General features: G+C 37.6%; 1 protein-coding gene across 1 annotated transcript in view; it reads left to right on the top strand.

The window, feature by feature from the left end:
• Positions 1-777: 777 nt before the first annotated feature.
• LOC130010278 (scavenger receptor cysteine-rich domain superfamily protein-like) overlaps positions 778-24,271 on the top strand; it is a 45,666-nt gene continuing 22,172 nt past the window's right edge. Inside the window, exons 1-2 of the mRNA XM_050534970.2 lie at positions 778-912; positions 16,890-17,037. Coding sequence (XP_050390927.1) covers positions 861-912; positions 16,890-17,037 — 200 coding nt within the window. The 5' untranslated portion in view covers positions 778-860. The remainder of the gene's footprint in view (positions 913-16,889; positions 17,038-24,271) is intronic.

A 24,271-nucleotide genomic window follows, 5' to 3' on the forward strand; every position in this document is an offset into this window, starting at 1 on the left:
GCACGAAATGGTGATGCCCATCTCACATATGGATTAAATTGGTTATTTAAAGCTGATGTGCATCATTTGCAGTTTTGAACGATATATAAAATTTAGTCAAATTAATTATTTTTCATTTAATTAAGAACTCCCGGTTTGGATTCAATCGTATTAGATCTGCTCCCCGCTACTCCAATCAAATAATATGTCCTTTCTGAATTAGCCCGAAAGAGAGAGAGAGAGGGAGGTATAACGTCCACTCGAAACAAACTATGTCATTTCGGGACTAACACATGGTTCATTTTCAATAATTCGCTTACGCCTATCGGTCTTTAGCTTTAATTCGCTCGGCCGGTAAGTTATACATAAAGAGGTAAATACCATGATGAATTGTGATCGTAGTAATTCATTATAAAAACTGACTTGAGTATGTATACCTACTATAAAGGCCTTGAAGAGAGACCCCCCCCCCCAACCCCCAACCCCGCGAACCAATGTCTCACTCACACGGAGATATATGAACGCATGAACTCAAACTGAAATAAACATATTCAATTACGGAATGTTAATTGCGTGATAAAGTGTTAGTTTAATGTTTGTAATGATTAATATATATTACGAACATTGTTTGTCGGAAACATGAGCGGAAATACATACATGTGTGTGCAGTATAGGTCACGATAATAGAAAACGTATAAATGACAACTGACATAGATTCGTCCAATGGAATATGTCTTTCCCGTTTACCAAAGTCACGTTGCTAGATTCATCCAATGGAATCTTTGTAGCATTGACCTTATAAAATATCGCCAAGGTATATATCGTCAGGGTATAGGTTGGAATTTTGATAGTTAAAACTAATTAACTAATTAGATTTGAAGATGTTTATTTCAATAGTGGTCTCCCATTTATTGATATTGGCTGTGAAAACTGGTAAGAAAGAATCTATATTAATTTAATTGCTATGTCTAGAGTTAAAATGTATGACATTTCGTTCTACTATTGGATCTACATGAGTTTGGCAAGATCCCAAGACCGTTGTCAGCAGCTAGAGATGAAATGATTTATACATGTTGTATAGCTGAAAAATGGCTATACTGTGCCGATAGTGCGTGAAAATCTTCTATTGTTTTGCACTCGTTATACTATACGTATTTCTTATCTCTGGAATTGTCAAGAACCACCAAAGTTGTGGCCTTGACACCGGAAAGGTTACACCCAGAGCAGGGGAAATTTTTTTATCTAACACGCGATCTTCGTGAGACCCTTCTTTATATATATGTAGACACCAACACAGTTAATAATTAATAAAAGTTTATATTCAGCGATATTACAAAAGTTAATATTGAAGCATATAAAATTCTATATAGTCTGTATTTTGATGATAAGATTCTATATAGTCTATATTTTGATGACAATAATCATAAGTCAAAAGATATAAAACTCACTTAATTGCTTGAACACTATTCACCCCCACGATGAACGTCTCATTGCAAAATTAATTAAAGTCACTTACTAATATGAAACACAACACAAAATTCATAACATGAAATTATTCACTTATCACTAAATCCCTAATACACGCATTAGAGTCACTTTTGTTTATGCTAATTTAAAAATCACTAAAATAAAAAACACATAATGTATACACGGTGAAAAGACAATGTGCCTTCCACGCAAATCGACACCACGGTGGTCACGCTATCACTGCCAGAATTCCCGCCACACCAGCGGTTTATTTTACCTCATGAATATTAATTGAAATTATATACTCATGTACTCGGACAATTTAGACACTAAACAAATTTGAACATTATATACCGACCACTATCGAATATAAATGATGTTAAAATGATTTTTATGTTTATGTTTTGTTATCACAAGTTAAAGAAGCTATTAATACAATAGAGGGGAATTTCTATGTAGATGATCTTTTGAAATCGCTACCTTCCACAGAGTCTGCCGTAAACTTATGTAAAGTTATGTTCAAAAGGAGGTTTTAAACTTACTAAATTTCTTAGTAATGACAGAAGAGTGTTAGATGCCATACCAAGCGAGAAGCGACTCTTACCGTAATTAAATTTGGACCTTTCCAATATGCCTAATTCGAGAGCTCTGGGAATAAGATGGTACGTCGAATCGGATGAATTAGGATTTAATTTGGATAATCTTCAAATTGAAAAATCGAATACTATGAGAGGGGTGCTATCCACCATCTGTTCCATATTTGATCCACTTTGTCTCGCTGCACCAATCACGATTCAAGGTAAATTAATCATGCAAGAATTATGGCGATAGAAATGTAAATGGGATGAGCCTCTCAAAGGAGATATATTAGAATCATGGTTGAATTGAAAGAGGAACATAGAGTCTTTGCAAAATATCCGCATACCCAGGTGTTATTTTACGCAATTTAATCATGAAGATAGTTTACTAGAAATTCACAATTTTTGTGACGCATCGGAAAAGGGTTTTGGATCAGTCTCGTATCTTAGAGTAGTTAATCCAAATAGTGACATTGATTGCTCATACATTATAGGGAAGTGTAGAAATGCTCCTTTAAAGACAATTAGTATACCTCGTTTAGAATTACAGAGTGCCTTATTGTCGGTAAGAATGTCTACAGGTTTAATGCAAGAACTTGAACTGAACATTTCAAGGGTAATATTTTGGTCAGATTCCATGATCACTTTGAACTATATAAACAATGAATCTCAGAGATTTAAAACTTATGTTGCGAACAGAATCACTGAAATAAGGGACGCCACGACACCCGATCAGTGGCGACATTGTCCAGGTGCGTTGAATTTTTTTAAGTACTCTTGAATACTTTGTAGAATTTGTAAGAATTAATGAATAGAATAGAGTTGAAAATAGCACCATTAGTTGTAAGGAGACTTAGAGAATCATTTGTAGATCTTAATATGTATTTTATTTAGTTTTTTATTGTAAACATTGTAAATTAATAAATGGGTCGTAGTTGAATGCTCTAATTGCCCATTGTCTATGGTACCATGTGGGGGTCCTGCCATAACGTAATTTGAGCCTACTTAAATTGGAGACAGGAATGGTTTCAAGGGAGATAACTACATTTAAAGCCAATATGTAAACACATCGAAAGTAGAAGGAACGGTTGAATTTGTATGAATAGTTAGATAATATGTTGTTATTTCTTCATTGTAGTGAATCACAGTATATTTAGTTGAATTGCAGTATATTTAGTTGAATCGCAGTTTATTGTCACTGAATCGCAGTTTACCAATTACCAGAATTAATAGTAGAATTGAACATTGTAGAAAATAGATAAAATTGACTTTTGAAGAATATTATTGTGGAATATATAAATCTGTGAATATAGACTTTTGGTGTTTTTTATTCAGTATAAGTGTATACGCAGAATTTAACATTTATACGTTAACAAATGAGATACCATAACATAAAATGTTCAAAATTTATAACTAAAAAAACTCGATTCTTTACTTAAAATATAAAGATCACTAACGATTAATTAACAAATGATTCTTACTTTCACGTACATAATAAAATATTTTCATATTATACATGCTTTAATATTGTTTACAAACTACATAACACTATGCAATGACATTATCCAATTTGATGTTTTTCTTTGAATTACATATGATCGAGTTTACACACTTCACAATAATTAAAGTAGCACTTTGTTTTAAAACAATTCAATAATTATATTTTACTTAATTCGTAACTTAATTATCTTGTTCTAAGATAATACACAGTTTAACTATAGGACGAATTAAAGTTGTGGTTTTAGTTTTGATTCTAACGCTTCGTACTAAACCAGATCTGTCAGCAAAAATCTCAATTACACGTCCCATTATCCAGGAAGCACGAGGGGCGTTAGAATCAACAACTAAAACCACATCCCCTATATTAAAGTTTCTTGAAGGTTTAATGCACTTCTCACGTTTCTGTAAAGTAGAAAGATATTCTTTGGAAAATCGCTTCCAAAATATATCCGACAAATATTGAATTTGTCTCCACCGTTTCCTCGCATACACATCTTTGTCAGTAAAAAGTCCTGGAGGAAATGTCACGTCACATTGACCCAATAATAATGAATTAGGGGTAATTGGGTTTAAGTCATCTGGGTCATCTGACACTCGAGTAAGCGGCCTACTGTTGATTATTGACTCGACTTCACAGAAAAATGTTCTTAATTCTTCATCACTCTGGGATGTCTTAAGATATTGCTCACTTAATATAGCATGGAGAATCGATATTGCTCACTTAATATAGCATGAAGAATCTTACGGATTGTTCGAATAATTCTCTCCCAAGCACCGTCGTGATGTGACGCGGCTGGACGATTGAAATGCCACTTTATCCCATTTTTAACAGTAAAGTTCTCAATAAAAGTTTGATCAAGTTCTTTTAAAGATTCTTTCAGTTCATTACATGCACCGAATAAATTAGTCCCGTTATCCGAAAAGATTTTCTTGGGAAAACCCCTTCTAGCACAAAATCTTCTGATAGCACTGATACATGATGATGTATCAAGACTATCTGCAACTTCGATATGCACAGCACGAGACGTCAAACATGAAAATACAACACCGTAACGTTTTTTCATGGAACGTCCTAATTTAACATCAAAATGTCCGAAATAATCCATGCCACAATAAGTAAACGGAATTTCACTAGCCTCAAGTCTAAATGAAGGAATGTCCGCCATTTTTGTTCACCAATTTGAGCTTGATATTTTCGACATCTTACACACTTGCTCAATAAGTCTTACGTAGTTCTGATAAAGTATGATTTCTACCAGAATGTCCTACTTTAACATGACAATGTTTAATTATCAATGTTGATACATGATGGTTTTTTGGTAATATCACTTGATGTTTCGAATCATATGGTGTTTTAGCATTACGTAACCTGCCACCAACTCTCAAAATACCATCTTTTACAAAAGGGTCAAGTTTCACTATGTCACTCTTTAACTTGGTAGATTTACTTTCACAACAAAGCTTATATTCGTCCGGAAATTAACAGCGTTGCACGGATTTCACTATTTCAGTCTCAGAATTATTAATTTAATCTACTGACAAAGATTTTGTCAACAATCTGTTAGGAATATCTGCCTTTTTAACTTTAAGACGTAATATTTCTTTCAGTCTTAACCACCACGCTACTGAACGTTTTAGTTTATACCATTCCGATTAATACTCAAATAATCTATCCATTGTAACTGACGATTTGTCATCAACAGCTACAGTACACACAGGAAGTGTTTCGGGTTTGTCATTTGACAATATCGGTTGTTCAGGCCATTCACTAATAGGTTTCCATAAAACGTCTGGTACTTGTAACCAATTAGAATTGTTAATCAAGCTATGAGCACTTGAGCCACGTGATGCTAAATCCGCTGGATTTAACTTTCCTGGAACATGATACCACTTATCTATATCTGAACCGTCACGAATTATTGCAACACGATTTGCAACAAAAACTTGATGTCGCATAGTGTCATTGTTTATATATTTCAAAACAGTTTGACTGTCTGTCCAGAAATATACATTGTTTACTGGAAGGGTCAATTCACGAGTCAACATATTATTAATCTTCACAATTGCCGTAGCCGCAGCCAATTCAAGTTCGACTATAGTGTGTGGTCTTATTGGCGCTACACGGGAACGACCTAATAAATATGACACATAGACTCGTCCACTTTTATACTCAAATCTCAAATATGTCACGGTTCCATACGAGTCTGCGCAAGCGTCAGCAAAATGATGCATTTGGATGTCAATCAGTTCACTAAATTCCTTTGGTTTCAAACAACGGTTCACTTTGAGATTTTCTAAATTTTGAATGTCATTAATCCATTTTTCCCAATCTCGTTTATGATTAGAAGGAATGGATTCGTCCCACGAAAGTTTTGTTTTTCTTTGCACAACTGCTGTAAGATTAACCTCGCTTGAAGTACAAATGGTGAAGCGATTCCAAATGGGTCGTAAATGGAACTCATCACGGATAGAATATTTCTGCGTGTTGCAGTTGGCTTAATATCACCACGACTAAATGTTATTGCGTCTGTTGCAATATTCCACTGTACACCTAGCGCTCTCTGCACAGGCAGTGCATCAGCGGAGATGTCTATATCATTGATCGACATGGCACGATCCTCTTCAGGAATTGTAAGCAATACGCCCTTACTATTGCTCACCCATTTTGTCAGATGGAACCCGCCTTTTGCTAAAATACTACGGAGTTCTTGCACAAGACTAATGGCCTCATTTTCACTTGATACAGATTTAAAAAAATCATCCATATAGAAGTCTCTGTTAATTGATTCTAATGTGTCTGTAGAATAATCGTCTTTATTATCTATTGCGACACGTTTTAACGCATAGTTGGCACAACTTGGCGAGCTGACTGCACCAAAAGGATGTACTAACATTCTATATTGTATTGGGGGCTTATTCAAATCACTATCAGGAAACCAAAGATATCTCAACATATCGCAGTTATCCTTCTGCACGTTAACCTGGTAGAACATGCTGCTAATATCTGACATTACACATATAAAGTCCTGACGCCACCTAATGAGAACACCCAGTAATAGATTGGTTAAATCGGGTCCTTGCATTAATTGTTCATTTAAAGAGGTGTTCATATATGGCAAGGGGCAATTAAATACGCATCTCACTTTGTTAGGTTTTTTAGGATTTGTTACACTATGGTGGGTTATTACCCACACACGTCCGTCGTTTCTGTTTATGTCATAGATCGGCACCTTTTCCGCACATTTGTTCGCTTCCAAACTGTTCATGAATGTGGAATATTGTTCGAACAATGTGTCGTCCTTTAATAGACGATTTTAAAGTTTATAAACAAACATTTCAGCTTGTATTTTGTTGTTTGGCATATTCACGGATCTATTCTTAAATGGTAATTTTGTTTCATAATGATTATTGTCTTTCAAAACAATAGATTCATCCATTACTTTTAAGAACCTTTTATCTTCCACAGATAATGCATGTTTATCCTCGCACAAGCGTTCACTAAAATCCATATTCACATAATCACGGAATTGACTTTCTAAATTTGATGACATACCACCAATTTCTACAAAGTTAATGTTTATAGTTCTATTCATTTTCCCTGGTAATCCATACACTAACCAGCCAATTGGAGATTTAATGGCGTATGGTTCGCCTATTTTCCCTGACACGACTTTTAAAGGCATTGTCGCAGCAGGCATATTCATACCTATCATCATTGTCACCTGAGGAACGACAATATAATTTCCACATTTGAAAATATCTGGTATGCTGATACCACGTAAATGTTCCCATTTTTCTAAGTCTTGTGATGTGGGCGCATCGCCAATAGATACAGGTATTTTATCCTTTACATACACATTAGGTAGGTCCAAATATTCTCCACCATTCACGTCACTCACTTGTAAAGTATCTAAAACCATATCTAGATCAACCACTTCTTCAGAGTTTATAGTTTTCATTGAGACTTGTTTTTTCTTTTGTCTTACTTTTAAATTAGAAGCTTGACCCACAAATCCATAGGTTATAATAAATGAGTCCAACAGTTTTGATTTTACACAGATGGGCGTTATTGCCATCAAAGGGTTTGACAAGTCAATGTTTTGTACAGACATCTCTGTATATCCTGATACCACTGACTTTTGTTCCGGGTTTCTTGCTTGGCCAAATTTATTCACTATTCTATCTCTTCTAGGATCATGCATAATCGTTACATGGGGCCTAGGGCACTTAGCACATCTTGTCCAATTAATATTTGGACGTTCAGTTCCCATATGACCTCGGTTGAGACATCGGAAACATAGTCCAAGTTTCAAAGCACTTTCAGATTTTCCTTCTATCGTCAAATTATTAAATTTGTGACACGACATAAACTGTGAAAAGTATTATCACCACAATATGAACATGGTTTGGTTATGGCCGAGTTCTGCTGTGGTGTTGGTGGTGGTGGTTTATAATCATTATTCACCTGTGTTGAGAAAACTTTCTTAGACGTTGAATCCCGTTGATGATACAAGGGTTGATGTTGAGGTTTTCTGGTGAACTGATAACCAAGACCACTAATTCTCGGATCATTTTCATCTCTTGATATTTTACCGACAAAATACTCAAAATCCTGTAATGTGGCGGATTTGTTCTCATCTTCTCTGAATCTGCCTACTTGTGTTATCCACCTTCGTTGTAGGGCTGTAGGTAATTTGGATGCTAATAGCCTCAGAAATTCATAGCCATCCATAGTTGACATATCACTGTTACTCTGTTTCACATTACAACAACTGATCAGAAATAATGAATATTTCCGTAATCCCACTTTATCACCAGAGGAAATTCTCGGCCATTCTTCAGCCTCTTTCTTAAATGCTGCAGCCAATATGTGTGGATTTCCGTAATCTCGTTTCAATAATGATTTTGCAGTTTCATAGGCCTTTGAAGGAGGGATTATCATTGGACACTGTTTTAATAATTCATAAGCATCACCCTTAGTATACTTAATTAGAAGTTCTAGTCTTCTTGCACTATCTTGTGTATTATTCTCCACGACGTATTTAATATTTTGCACAAATGTTGGAAATTCCAATGGATTTGATCCATCAAATATTTTGATGTCGTGTGTAGGTAGGGCTTGTTCGCGCTGACTTTGTATTAAACGATTTAGTATATCTTTCATACTCACATTGTCATCTTCATCCTTCACTAATGTCTCACTTGACACTGACTTGGCACTTGTAGGATGCAATGTGTCACTATCGCTAGACGGTAGCAAATGTTCACTTTCACCAGCCTTTTCCCTAACACGCTGATTCTCCCTATAATTAACACGTTGCGGCCATCGGCAAGTCACTTCAGGATCAGATTGCAATTTAAAATGTTTATTAACTTCCATCGCAGCTATAAGTTCAGATTCCAATTTAATTTGGGTTTTTTTGCGTTGTAACAATTTTATTTGATCATCTATGGTATTTTGTTCCTCTAGAGCCGCTAATTTTTGTTTTAACTCGATTTCCTTTTGAATGTTTTTTAGTCTTAATTTCGATAACGTTGTTGACGAAGTCTTTCCACTTCCGTTGGATACATTAGAAACACTGTCATAAGGCTGTATTTGGTCCGCTTCGTCTTGAACTTCAATAGAGCTGAGCGGTTTCACGGTCTCACCAGTATGCACGTCAGCGGCCACTTGAATATGGCCCACTGGAGGCATATGCTTAGCTGTCCCCACTGGTTGTTGCACAATAATTTCACCGGCCCCATTAGGGTCATTATCAACAGAAACACTACCAGTAGATGACATTGTTCAGAATTAACACTTTAATTTTTTACAGTGCATCACAATAGCAACGGTAGATGTCTTTTCACTAATATTATGTATAGCTGAAAAATGGCTATACTGTGCCGATAGTGCGTGAAAATCTTCTATTGTTTTGCACTCGTTATACTATACGTATTTCTTATCTCTGGAATTGTCAAGAACCACCAAAGTTGTGGCCTTCACACCGGAAAGGTTACACCCAGAGCAGGGGAAATTTTTTTATCTAACACGCGGTCTTCGTGAGAACCTGCTTTATATATATGTAGACACCAACACAGTTAATAATTAATAAAAGTTTATATTCAGCGATATTACAAAAGTTAATATTGAAGCATATAAAATTCTATATAGTCTATATTTTGATGATAATAATCATAAGTCAAAAGATATAAAACTCACTTAATTGCTTGAAAACTATTCACCCACACGATCAATGTCTCATTGCAAAATTAATTAAAGTCACTTACTAATATGAAACACAACACAAAATTCATAACTTGAAATTATTCACTTATCACTAAATCCCTAATACACGCATTAGAGTCACTTTTGTTTATGCTTATTTAGAAATCACTAAAATAAAAAACACATAATGTATACACGGTGAAAAGACAATATGCCTTCCACGCAAATCGACACCACGGTGGTCACGCTATCACTGCCAGAATTCCCGCCACACCAGCGGTTTATATTACCTCATGAATATTAATTGAAATTATATACTCATGTACTCGGAGAATTTAGACACTAAACAAATTTGAACATTACATATGGTATTAAAATAATTGATAGGGGAAGATCGAAAGCAACTTTGGCAGCTAAATCTGCTTGATCATTCCCCATTACATTCACATGATTGGAGAGCCAGCAAAAGACGATGTGTGTTCAAGCTTTGTATTGTTAAATGCCTGACGGGGGTTACAGAGAATCAGTAAATATGACGTGTTGTAGTATATTAGATAACTGAATGAACTTCAAAGCTTGAAGTATGGTCTAAGATGGTGTCAAGGTTGCCGAAGCTACGCGATCACCATCTTTCGAACCATCTGTAACAATTGGGGCATAATCACAATATTTAGGCCTTAACTTTCGAAAGAGAGATTGGAACACCGTGGGGTTGGTATCTCTCTTGTAATGTTGAATAAGATCGAAATCGATCTTTGGGAGAGATATAACCCACGGTGGAGTCACAAAGAAAGGGGTATTCGTAATACTGTCATGGCTGATAAGAGCCTCTGACAAAAGGGGTTGGATGCGAATACCAAACGATGGAACGGGGTTAGTTTTAAGCAGATATAAATGCCCATGATAGGGTCTAAATACTTGGTAAAGATGCTATTTTCGTAGCATAATGCTACGTCGGTTGTGCAATGAGGACTCGTGCGTCGCGACGTATCAACAACTGTCCATTGGAGATGCATGCAATGCTCCTTGATTGTGTATGGGGTCGAGCTCTTTCAGATAAGACTCGCGGGCAGACCCATATGCAATACACCCATGATCGATTTTTGAACTTATTAATGCTTGATATAATCGAAGCATAACACTACGGTCTGTTGATGGTTTTCAGACATTTCTTTTTGAGGCTTTTAATGTGGGGAATAACTCTTATCAAATATTAACCCCAGAAATTTGGTTTTATCCACATCTGGAAGGAGATTGCGATCCAAGAAAAGTTTTGGATCCGGATGCAAACCTCGGTTCTGACGGAAATGCAGGCAGACATTCTTGGATTTCGATTTTCAAAATCCATTTTCGGATGCCCATTGTTGTGAATTCTAACAAAGCTGCAATTTACGTTCGCTTATCCGCATGTCTGTATAGCCATAGCATATCAACCAATGTCATCAACATTAAAAGCGCCAGTTGTACCTGGTTAAATGCATGCTGGGTTGGTATTAATTTTTATTGCAAAGACTGTTGGAGATAAAATACTCTCCTGAGGTCACCCCTGAGGTCAGAGAATATTGATCCCAGTCGTACCTTAAATGACCTATCTTCCAGTTGCTGTGTTCCATGCTCGTATCGCGGCCTCGTTTGAGCTAATCACGAATCTCTGCAATTGAAAAATTATTATTATAGCATTCATCACTGCGGTACTTGACGCCTAATCCCCTTTTGATGTGTAATGCCCCGAAAGGCATCAGAGGAGAAATTGGCTGATGAATTGAATGAAAATGACTGGCCAGAGAATTAGCCATATCAGGAAATGTTAGTAAGGTGGTATTATCAACAATTAAATGGTTAACTGATAATGTACTACTTTTACCTTTAATCCTACTCCATACTGACTTGGTACAATAATTAATCCTTGAGACGAAACCTTGCCGTGAAGATTCCTTTTTGTTTGAAGTATGGTTCTACGGGCCTTGCCCCGGACCGTTTGGTATGCAACAATATGGAAGGGTGGGTCTTAAGTCGTCTCAAAATACGACCACGCTCTTTACGAGCAGATTTGCAATCGTCATTATACCATTCTTTTTTGAGACATACCCTTGCATCGAAGATTTCTTTGATTGACGTATGGTTCTACGGGCCTTCGTCCGGACCATTTTGTATGCCGCAATATGCGCCATAGGCGGGTGGTTCTTTAATCGTCTCAAAATACGACAACGCTCTTTAAGAGAGGATTTGCAATTGTAATTATACCATGCATTGTTTATTGAAACGTTTTGGTTCAGTCGTGGTTTTTGGAATCGCCTGTTCAGAATCGAAGAGAATATAAGGCCATGGGCCCCTCTGCATTAAATAAGAATACTACTAATAATAAATAACAGTGAGTTCTTATAGTGCGCACAGATCAATTAAAGTTAATGCTCAATGCGAATTTAGCTCTCCACTTATCACAGGATAAAAAAAACCAGTTAATGTTAACAACTAATAAACAGCCTCTTAAAACAGCTAAGTGATTGTGAATTCTTTAAGGTCAAGGGTAATGAATTCCATAGGCTTGGTGCAGTGTATGAGAAGCATCTATGACCGAATGTCTTAAGTCTATAGTTGAGTACCACCAGACGTAGTTCATGTTGGGACCGAAGATTTCTTTGGGGGACATAATCAATAAGCATTGAGGATAAGTAGTCTGGTGCTTCACCTTTAAGGCATTAGTAGGCTATGCACAAAAGTTTGAACTTAATTCTGCTTCCCCCCAGAAGCCAATTTAAATCCTTTAACAGTGGTGTGATATGGCAAGTTCTACTAGATTGGCCCACAATTCTAGCCGCATGGACCTCAAATGAAAGAAGCACGTTTTGCAAATTTGATTCACTTGTTTCCTCTCAATGCTGAATTCAGAATCACGATAAACACCTTTTACAACTTCCACCTCTGGGGTCTTTCAACCGGAGAGGGAGACGACCCCTTTCCGTTCTAGGTTGAAGTATTAGGAATGATCCTAACAACTTCATATTGAGGCACATAAGATGAACCCTCGCCAGGCAAATAAATTTTGAAGTTGAATCGAGCTCTCACATGTCTGAGAGGAGCGGGCTCGATACCCCTTTATTATGATCTGATATTATATTTTTGGGCATTACTACTATATTTCGCCAGCTTAAGTCTGTCTGAACAGAAATGGATTTTGTAGAAACTTTTACAGTTAAGATTTCCCTTGTGGTGCATTAGGAACATGTGCCGTAAGTTCTATTGCTTTCTGTCATCAAAATATGAGATTTTTCGTTCACACATAATTTGTTGCTTTGGTTTCTCTGTCTGCTAAATAGGACATTCGCGAGAATTAAGCAAAGTGCTTATGACTATAGGTCCCACTGGGTAAATATCATCGGCGATTTGGAAATAAACCAATTTCTCGCGATGGCTCCCAATATTTTTGCCAAAAAAACGGAGTAGTCCCATTAGAAATGGCTTGCGACTTGGCATCGTGCATGGTCCTGTAAACGTTCATAAATCTTCTGTGAATGGCCGCGATGTTCTGAAAAGCTCCGGTGTACCTTCACTGATATTGATCATCATCGGGCGAATATCCCCGTAGATTAGGGGATGCATCGGTGAGTACGTACCTGCCAAACATCGTAGATGTCTCTGGGAAGGTGCGGGGCGTATTTGTATATGCACATCTCAGTCCCTTGCATGGTGGCATATTGGCGGCACTTACGCCTCCGTCCCACTGGGCATTTATTGCCTCGGCGATACTACCGATGGAAAATGATGAGCCTCGGGAGACAGGTTCCCAGGTGTCCCAGGGAAGCTTCGGGGGCATCGCGAGCCATGTGGAATCATCGAAAGGCCTCAGGACAACTGCGAAAAATTTCAATGTTGCATTGGAGTTTTCCCCATGTGTTCCCTTTAGAAAGGGGAAAACAGACCGGGGAGGTATCCCTGAAACTTTGCAGATCCATTTTCCCCCGTGAGGGATCCCCTAATCATCAGTCATCTCTCGCGGGGGCGATCAATGATATTTGAATGCCGGGGGGGGGGGGCGGCAAATGTTTGGCGACTACATGGCTTGTGACGTTCCCGACAATTCAGTTTTTGATAGCTTTGGGATCACAGGCCGGCTATACATTTGGCTATTAAAAATGGCGAAACTTTACATAGGTCGGTAGAAGGACTCTGAATCAAGAGAAAAACCTCGACCATGCCTTCTAAGATTTGCTTGTTGTATTAAATAAGTTAGAAACGTTCTTTGTAATAGGACGTTTCTGTTTGTTATTCTTTTCTTTACTTGTGGGACTGGGGAATTCATTCCGATATTTGTTTATAATTCACCCCTCGTCGTCCCCCAGGTTACTGCCCTGTCTACCAGTGGGAGGACTAGCGCGGATATCCGGCGCGTGGTTTCCAGGCTCGGCGATGGGTATACTCAAGCCAGAAAGTAAGAAATACTTATCTAACCTGATTGACCCAAGCCGACTCTCTGTAGAATGTACTCAGCACCAGGTAAACTTGCAGAGTATAGAAAACAACAAAGAATTGAACTTGGAAAACGTACATTCTAAAGAGCTAAAACGACCAAAGCTGATTGATAAGAGTAGGCCACTCTTACCTCGTCTAGGTGAAACATGGGCCAAAGTAATGTGTTGCATTAAAAAAAGAAGCCATAGACATATGCTGTTATAATGCAAGATAATAGTTAAATTGATGAAAGGATAATTAAAACTTAAATAATAGTTTAATTGATAGGGGTTAACAATAATCAGGGGGTAACAAAGACATAAATGTAATATAGACAAAAGAAAGTTGTAATAATAGATGTATACAGTATAACACCTTAATTGTGTTGTTAGCATAATTACAAATTTATGAACTATATAACAGTTAATTATCCATCTATGAACTGAAGAAAGCAATATGATTGAAGTTATAAAATAACTAGAAATGTCCAATAGACACAAACTGTGGGCTAAATAACAATTATTTCGTCATAGGCCTTTGGTGTGTATAAACCTGTATCAGACTTCTGGCAAGCGGAATTTTACCCATTCGTAGTGTTTAATATATGTGTATGATATAGTATTCTTCCTCTTTATAATTGCGTATGACTAAATATATTTCTAAACGTCCTGGTTGCAGTGATAATAAACACAGCATCCTCGCAAATCAGGCATTAACAATGTATCAGGATAATTGCTATTGTTAGCTACGTCTACTTGCTAAGCCTACTAGAGACTTCTGGCAAGCGGAATTTTACCCATTTGTATCACTAATCCGTATCCTCACGTGATACGTTGCGTTAATGTAGTTTTAGAGCTTTACAGATTTTCGCGCAGTGTATAACGTATGAGTAGCTGAGCTGAGCTGAGCTTAGTTCTATTGCAGCATGATCACCATCAGTCAAGTGCCTAGCCTACAAATTACCATCCTCGGTATCACCAGTGTTTTCATTCCGCAACGTCGTGCTATGCCTATAAACCACTATAAAACCAGTGATTGTATTTCCATATAAACTGTGTTGTGTTTTTAATGTGTTCAATCGCTAAATGCCACTCAAGGATTATAATGTGTTGCCGAGAAAGGGCTCGCCAGACAAATCCCCACACAAATACCTACCCCAGAAAATTTGATGCCTTCTCCTCGCATCTGAGTGCATTCCTGGGCCTCAAATTGAAGTGCCTGCGGCATGTTTTTATGGCTGAATTTACTGAAATTTCCTTCTTCGACTTCTCCCGCCGATATCATCTTGAGGGCAGTAGAGAGTGTCTTTTGATTTACGCTGTAGTATCAAATTGCAAGGTATTGTATTATTCTATTCATAGAATTACAGTATAGGCGTAAAAACATGATCTCTTTCATTACTAGAAAGATATTTCCGGCACGGAAAATAGAAACACGCGTCCTTTTGAAACGAGTACTCGAGGCAAGAACGATCGGTGTACCACTTACTTTGAAATGAACGAGTCTGTTCCCCAAACGTAGTTTTCGGTGGGTTCACTACACGGAGCTTGGCTGGCACAGCATCGCCAAGATCAGATAAAGGCGCTTTCGTCTTGGACTGGACGTCAGGCGGTTAATCGTTGGCATGAGGTCCTGCTGATCCTGGTGCGGTAGACGATGATCTCTTTCTATCACAAATGCATCACGAATTCTCAATCTCAAAACGTTCAAAAATGTTCAACAGTTCTGCCAGTGCAAATGGCAACTCTGGACACGAGTCGGGTGCTAGGCTGGTAGGACTAGGCGAAACGAGAGGAGTCGCGAGTACGTGAGTGTGATGAGCGAGTACACGTGGTCAGTGACAGTAGACCAACACGCCCCACAGTAGTTATGTAGAAAGCACGTATGGTATCAAGACAAGAGGATCAGGAGGTGATGATGACAGGCAGGCCTCGGTGGACCATGCTACGAGCGCGGATCGCCTACCAATTTGAAGGCTCCTAAAAAATCATTATTGTCTGCGAAATATTGGGGGGGGGGGGGACTAATTCAATTTTGGGGGAGCTTTTCCGATTGCTTCCTTGTATTTAGTATTGTTTTTTTCTCTGTTTTATAGAAATAAGGACTTATGACCTAACTTTATTATCAATGCCTTTCTTTCCCATCCTCCTCAATAAGCGCTTACGATTTTATATTCATACACCCAAACTTGTTTACCCGCATCTACCAGAGAATATATATGATTGATTCATTCTAAATATTCCGGATAAAATTTTCGGGCAAATAGCCACAGTTCCACCCACCACCCACCCCCCCCCACACGCCTATTGCATCTGCTAATCTCCATTGGGGCGTCATTACACAATCTCGCCCATCTACCGCGACCGTTTCACCATGCCACTGAATGTCACTATGTGCAATGTGAGGGTTGGGAGAATTTCGGTATTTCACATTATCCTCTCTAAATTTAAAATGTTAAATATCATTTTACGCGCAATCCAGTGTGTAAGAATTGTTTCGTATATGAACATTTTACTTGTTTGTACTTGCGAAATGTCAGTAGTTAAGGCATGTCTCTTTTACCATTGTGTGGTGAAGTACCAATATATATTTGGTATACAATTTGTGAGTGTGGTATTAAATAGTATTAATGAAATTTGTTTTGTGATGCTTTAGGTGTAAGGGTGTCAGTAATATGTTATATTAAGGTTTTGACTATTTCATTATAGCATCCCAACAGATACGACTAGTTGGAGGATCTGGACCACACGAAGGAAGAGTTGAAGTGTTTCATAATGGTATATGGGGCACAGTCTGTCATGATTATTGGGACAATATAGATGCGTCCGTTGTTTGTCGAGAACTTGGATTTAGCCCGTAAATATAATTTATAATTTCCTCGGCATTTTCTTATATATATATATATATGTGTGTGTGTATCCAAAATATTAACACAACAGTAAAGCTGAACTACTTTGTTTCACGGGAAATAATTCATTAAATCACAAAGACCACCACCTAATCTGGAACGCCCCCTAACCAAAGCAAAATTATATCACAAGGACCGGTTGTTATGTATCTAAATGCCCGGATCTTCGATGTAAATGTTGCGACCATACATCGCCAAATAAGAAATATAATTTTCATAAATTTACTATTATTGTCAACGACAATATTAATTGTAGTCTGGAGGCTCAGTGGCGGGGGTCCATCAAATAGGCACAAAACCATACCAAACTTTTCTATACCAAAATTGTGCGTAGAATAAGTTGCCGGGTGGTAATCAGTCCGCCGTTGGGGCGTTTTCGAGATATTCGGAAATGAAATGAAATGAGGTTTAACGTCCCACTGTTCCGCTCCGAACTGGGATAATGAAGACGGGCATACGCTATACAGTGTGCTATGTGGGAAATTTCGCCTGGACAGCGGCACTACGGCCTACTTTCAGTGCAAATGACCTCATTCGATCTTTAACCCCGAATATCTCGAAAACGCCCCAAAGGCGGACTGATTACCACTCGGCAACATATTCTACGCGAAATTTTACTATAGAAAAGTTGGGTCTGGTTTTGTGCCCATTTGATGGACTCCCGCCACTGAGACCCCAGGCTACAATTAATATTGTGTCTCCGGTCTATTATTGTGACACAAAAAAATCTCATGTGTCTTGAGTGTCAAAAATGTTTTATCGGAGATACGGGCACACATCTATGGAAGGATATCGCTGCCAATATTAAATTCTCTGCTACAATGCCTTTTCCATTGATTATATGTAAAAAGTACAATGTACAAAGTCGTAATACCGGTAATGATAAAGTCAAAATACCTCTAAGGCAAGAGTTAAATGTAAAAAGTCAAATATTCACGACACTATAACAGGAAATTAGCTTAGCACACAATAAGAAATTTACCATACTGCACACAGCGATGTATCTACTTTATACTTGTTCTCAGGCGGAGCTAACTGTAGTCAGGCAGCCTAAGTTTGGGGTGGAAATTTACTTACCTTGAAACTTTGGATCTACTTTATAATGTCAAAATACGAAATTCCAGCAGGTATCATGTTACTTATTAGTGAAAAGCACGTTCATTTCTATTTGTAAATATACTCAGCCAAATTAAAAACTTGACACTGATGAATTTCAACAAAAAATTTTTTCTGGTAAGTCAAATAAATTTTTAAAGTGTTTCTAACGATAGTAAGTAGTAAGAAGCCTTTAATTTCATAAAATTGTAAAGTCACGTGGATCACGTAACTTTTGAGCATATAAAGATGAAAAACCTGAAAAACACGTGCAAACAAAAACTCGTGAGGTCAATCGATGCAAGTTTGCTTAAACTGAACACGCACACGTAACTTGAACTGGAAAAACAAATTAAAATTGTTATTTTCATCTTTGTTAGAAAATGCCGCGCCTTTCAAATGTAGAACGTCTACGTGCTATAGGTAGGCTCTATGCTGGTCAGTCTGTGGTCACTGTTGCAAGAGCCTTTAATTGTTCACGCCAGACAATAATTAATCTTAGAATGAGAGTGCCTCAAACTGGAACTATTGCCGACCGCCCAAGGGCGGGAGCGCCACGTGTGACGTCACTCCAGGAAGATAAAGCAATACGATTACGTCATCTTAGAAACAGATTTGTCACTGCAACCTCCACAAGTAGAGAGATGTTTGGTGGAAGGGTAACTGCACAAACTGTTCGAAATCGCTTGCAGGCTGCTGGTCTTCGAGCTCGGAGGCCCTATAATGGACCAATATTGACACCTCTTCATCGCCGTAACCGACTTGTGTGGGTCACAAGACACATAAGATTTACTCAAAGACAGTGGAATTCGGTTGTCTTTAGTGACGAATCTCGATTCACTTTGAGATTTGCCGATGGCAGGGTCCGAGTGTACCGCAGACGAGGTGAACGTTACGCTCAAGTATGCGTCAGAGAAGGTGACCGATTTGGTGGCGGCAGCGTCATGGTTTGGGGTTCTTTTTGTGCACATTGACGTTCTCCTCTTGTTGTTGTCCAAGGGAACTTAAATGCTGTCCAGTACAGGGATCAGATTTTGCAACCTGTTCTTCTTCCGTTCATGCAGAGACATGGGCCTGGACTAACGTTTCAACAAGACAAATATTAGACCCCATACAGCAATTGCTACCCAGAATTTTTTAAGAAATGCCGGTGTCCCAAGTCCTGGATTGGCCGTCGCTTAGCCCCTACCTTAATCCTATTGAACACATCTGGGACGAACTGGGTCGACGTGTTCGTCAGCAAGTGAATCCACCACTGACGTTGCAGGACCTTCAACATGCTCTTGCTGAGCAGTGGCGACGTCTTCCTCGGGTAGTGTTTACTAATGTTCTGAGATCCACGAGAAGACGTTGTGTGGCAGTACGAGACGCTAGAGGAGGCCACAACCGTTACTAAACACTTTATTCCGATTGTTCTCCAAGTCTGTGAATTTCATTTTGGGGGGTACTGTGACATCACGAACGTTATCAATGTCAAGGACTTTCGGCGAGACGTATTCTTGCTTTCTGTTGATGTCAAGGTCGTCTGTGCACAACATAACACTAAAATAGTTGCCTTAAACCAAATATTAAAAATCTAGTCCCAAAAATCCCGAGTGTCAAGTTTTTAATTTGGCTGAGTATATGTAAATAGTTTTCTAGTACAATCGTGTTTTCATAATTCAAATCCAATAAATATCACAGACTAACGATGTCATCGATTATGGTCTGGTGGATTAGTTAATTTGCCTAATTACTAATTTATTTAAGGCCCAACGTAGGAACTGCAATAAGACAGTTTTAGCTCTTGCATAATGCAGGTGTGTGTGTGTGTGTGTGGGGGGGGGGGGGGGTATTCAGTTTTAAAAAACGAGTCTTGATGGAAAAAAATCCAAAATGTTACCTATAACTGCTCTTTTCAAATATGTAAATAATCTTCTGGCACATTCACACTCCCTGCAAAACGACCAAAGTTGGATGGAACTAAAATCTATTGCCATGATTGCGGAGGGGGTGGGGTGTATTCAATGTTAAAATACAGGTCTTAATCCGAAATTCTCGATACCATGCTACCTATCGCTAGAAGCACGCCCATTGCTGCTTAGAAATATGTAAATAATTAACTGACACATTTAGATTAGCATACCTTGAAAAACATCGCGTGGTAGGAAACACCATTAAAGGCCTATTAAGTAAAAATTCTGGTCTAAATACGAAATTCCAGATACCATGTTACGTATCACTGGTTGCTCTTTTCAAATATGCAAATATTTTTTTGCATAACTTTACAAAATAAGATTAAAGTTGAAGTAAAGGAAGGATGGGGGGGGGGGGCTAAACTAAGCTAAAAAATGTATTGTCATTCCTCTCTTTAAATATATCATTTAATGCTTACATATTGTTGGGTTTTTCTTAATAGAACAAGGTTAATTAGACTGTACTTAACTCTGTTGATACAAAGACCGTCAAAATACGGGTATTTATACGAAATTCCAGTTATTTTGTTATAAATTACTGGAAAGTATATTTCTTTGGCTCTTTGAATCTATCAATTATATCCTGGCACATTCAGGATTACGCACGGTCGTCTAGATAGTTTATTATAGTGTACCAGCTTGATTTACTGTTATTGTGCGGTGAAAATCCTTATAGTGTGCTTGTCTTCATTAACCAAGTTCGGAGCAAAACAATAGGAGAAATGAGATGTGGCAGAGCGCAAATGTAAAACGTAATGAGAGAAATGTAAAATGTAGACACGTCAATCAAATAATTTTCTAACAAATCATTTGTCATTTGACACTTACCATTTGACGTTTTACATTTAACTCTTGCCTTAGAGGTATTTTGACTTTATCATTACCGGTATTAAAACTTTGCACTTTTTACGTACCATCAATGTAAACGACATTGTCACAGGCCATTTAATATTGGCAGCGATACCCTTCCATACACATCTACGGGATAGAGTACGCAACGGGATTGTAATATTGAAAATTGGCACTTAGTGTACAACACCTACAAGTGAAATTTCAAATTTTCCCTTTTATAAAATGAAAGTCGATGACATGACAAAAAGTAAATTAATGGAAAACCATTTTATTACAAAAAAAACCAAAAAAAACCCCCCAAAAAAACCCCGTTCCTCGCCGTAAAAGTCAATATGTAACAATTAGCTATTAATTTCACATTAATGTTCTTAATCTATACCAGGATTATCTTCCACTCATTGTTCCTAAATTGTACACATATACAACAGATTAACACACGGGTATATATACATGGGTTCTGTTAGTTATCTATATACTATGTAACCATAGACAATGGTAACTATAGCCAATTAAAACCACAGTGTTTCTATGTAAATACTGTTTGTATAAATACACATGTACTATGGTGTCCAACCCTATGTAATGACATTATATATAAATACACATGTACTATGGTGTCCATCCCTATGTAATGACATTATTTATGAATAGTCCCAAGACGAACGAAAAGTACTTTAAAACGTTAGAATATTATTAAACCATGCAGTGTTGAAATCAACAGAAATTTAACGGCACATTAGCAAGATAACGATCTTTTAAATAGCTGAGTTTTGAGCAACCGGCCCCTGAAGAGGTTCAGTAGAACCGAAAACGTTAGCCAAAATACATGTGGTTATTCCTTTTTCTACGTATTATTTTTATAATATATATATTGATAATATATCTTGGCATTCTTGATTATGTTAAGAAATGTTACTTCTGCTATTAAAGACTAACGTGCTTTTCAAAACAAATCGCCTTATTCGCTTTCACGTACATGTATATGAATTTTTTAAACAATGATTTGTATACTGATTTTCAGTGTTATTGGTTCGCTTTATTGCTATGGACTGTCGGATATCGTGTATAATACACAATAATGTTAATATCATTGACTTGAACAAAAATACTTTTTTAAATGAAAATAGTTGCCACAAGGTGTTAAAGGCGTGAATATTGAATGATATACAGTAGTAGTACCTGGTTGCTTTGACATCGCAGACAAGAATCAGAGAGCCGAAGCATCTTCCTCTATATATATAGAATATGAGTTTGCAAACTTTCTATTTACAGCCTTAGGCCATGGAGTGGTTTACCGTGAAGTTCTTCCTTTTTTTAAAATCAAAAACATATTATTTGGTATTTGATCTTTATGCGGACATCTATGTGTCTCCTTCTTTGGATTGGTAGATATCATCTTAGTAGGTTTAATGTTTAGGTGCCAGGTCGGTCGTATGGTATGCCCCCCCCCCCCCCTCACTGCAGGCTTGGTGTCTAAAAATGTATACACCGGTAGTGGCATCTTTTATACCTGGTTACACACCTGCTAATTAATGACTACTGTCATCTCAATAGAAGGCTTGACCTCGCTTTAACTACGTACATCTTATCAAGGCCTTCACGTAATACTCTGAATATTGCGGCACTAATTTCGATTGGGTACAAGCCCAACTTGTGAGCCTGTCAGATTCCTCGATTGTCGCGAATACCAAGTCTCGCGCTTTCAAGCTAAAATGTCTACCTGTGATAATCGAGTTGCAAAGTTCAAGGTTCATTCAATGTCAAGGTTTCCGTGGAGGTCGCGATGTCACAACCTCTGATTGGAAGCTACTGCTCACATGTCTATAGATAACATAGCTATAAGTTCGGGAATTGTGAAGTAAACAAGCAACGGCCAGATGTTGGTTGTGAAACTTGCAGTCGTTGCTTCAGGAACATGGACTACTGTATGATTTCTAATCACTTTCTGTGCATGGCTTAGGTTTATAAGTACAATAAACGAGCTATATGTGGGGCTTATTTTTAAATATATGATAAGACTTACCATTAAAAACACCATTCATAAACAATTAAAATATATCTAAGTTGGATTTTTGTTTGATATAACATTTCAATATTTTTTGTAACTTTGTCGAAAGTTAACTGGTACCTATGGTGTTGCATAGGTAGATTTGTTTGTTTTATCATAAAGAGTTAATGTCCTTGGTCACATTTGAATTTCAACCTTCGCCTTGTAACGAATACTTAATGAACTCAATCGGGATTCTTCGTAGCATATGTATACCGTTTAAATTTTTAAACACGAGAGAGCGATACGATAGCTCAATAGATCAAATAATTTAACTTTTTAAAAATGAATAATTTAGTTCGTATTAAAAAAAAACCCGTTGATGTGGGAGCTATTAGATATTAAATAACGATATCACTTCGGTTAGTTCGAGAAACAATAGTTATTTTAAATTGGTGAGGTAAATACAAAATAAAAGATTCATATGCGAAATACGTTCTAATACAGCACTCGAATTTCACCAAGACATATGGTATAACGGTTGTAAAAGCATAAGCAAAAATGGTGTAGTACGACAAAATAAAAAAAAACGTGCCATAGTTGACAATAAATTCACATTATCAAGTGTTTGTGTAATAATAAATGACATAACATATGATTTTTAAACACGAAAATGTTTTTTTTACATAACAATGCTATTCCTTTTATGTCAAAAATATGTTGAGTATAATTTAAACATCTCGGCATGGATTGTGAATCAGAATCTCTCTATCGCGTTGACCCTAACGCTAGGTATCCCAGGAACGTTGCTACTAAACACGCTCAGATCATCTGATAGTAGCCGGGGGATCGCGTGGCTAAGTGGGTAAGACGCTGCCTCGCTAGCCTTGAGGTCGGGTGTTCGATCCCTGCATTGGCCGAGGAAGTTTATCCAGATTTTCCGGCGTGGCTCCCCCTTGCCTGTGATGCAGGACGGAGGGTCTGACAAGGACGGCTGTCTAGTCCTTCGGATGAGACGAAAAACAGAGGTCCCGTGTATACATTGGAATGCACGTAAAAGATCCCGTGGCAGTTGGAATTCGATATAAGAATAGGCGATAGTGCCCCTGCCCGGGCAAAATTTCCCTCATAGCACACTGTATGGCGTATATGTGCGTCTTCATTAGCCCAGTTTAGGAGCAGAACAGTAGGACGTTAAACCCCATTTCATTTCATTTCATTTCTGATAGTAGCCCCAAGAATATGTACCTGTTTTACATTTTAATTAAAATTCGAAATTGTCGGGAATTTATT

Source organism: Patella vulgata, chromosome 2 (assembly GCF_932274485.2).
Source record: "Patella vulgata chromosome 2, xgPatVulg1.2, whole genome shotgun sequence".
NCBI classification, from domain to species: Eukaryota; Metazoa; Mollusca; class Gastropoda; family Patellidae; genus Patella; species Patella vulgata.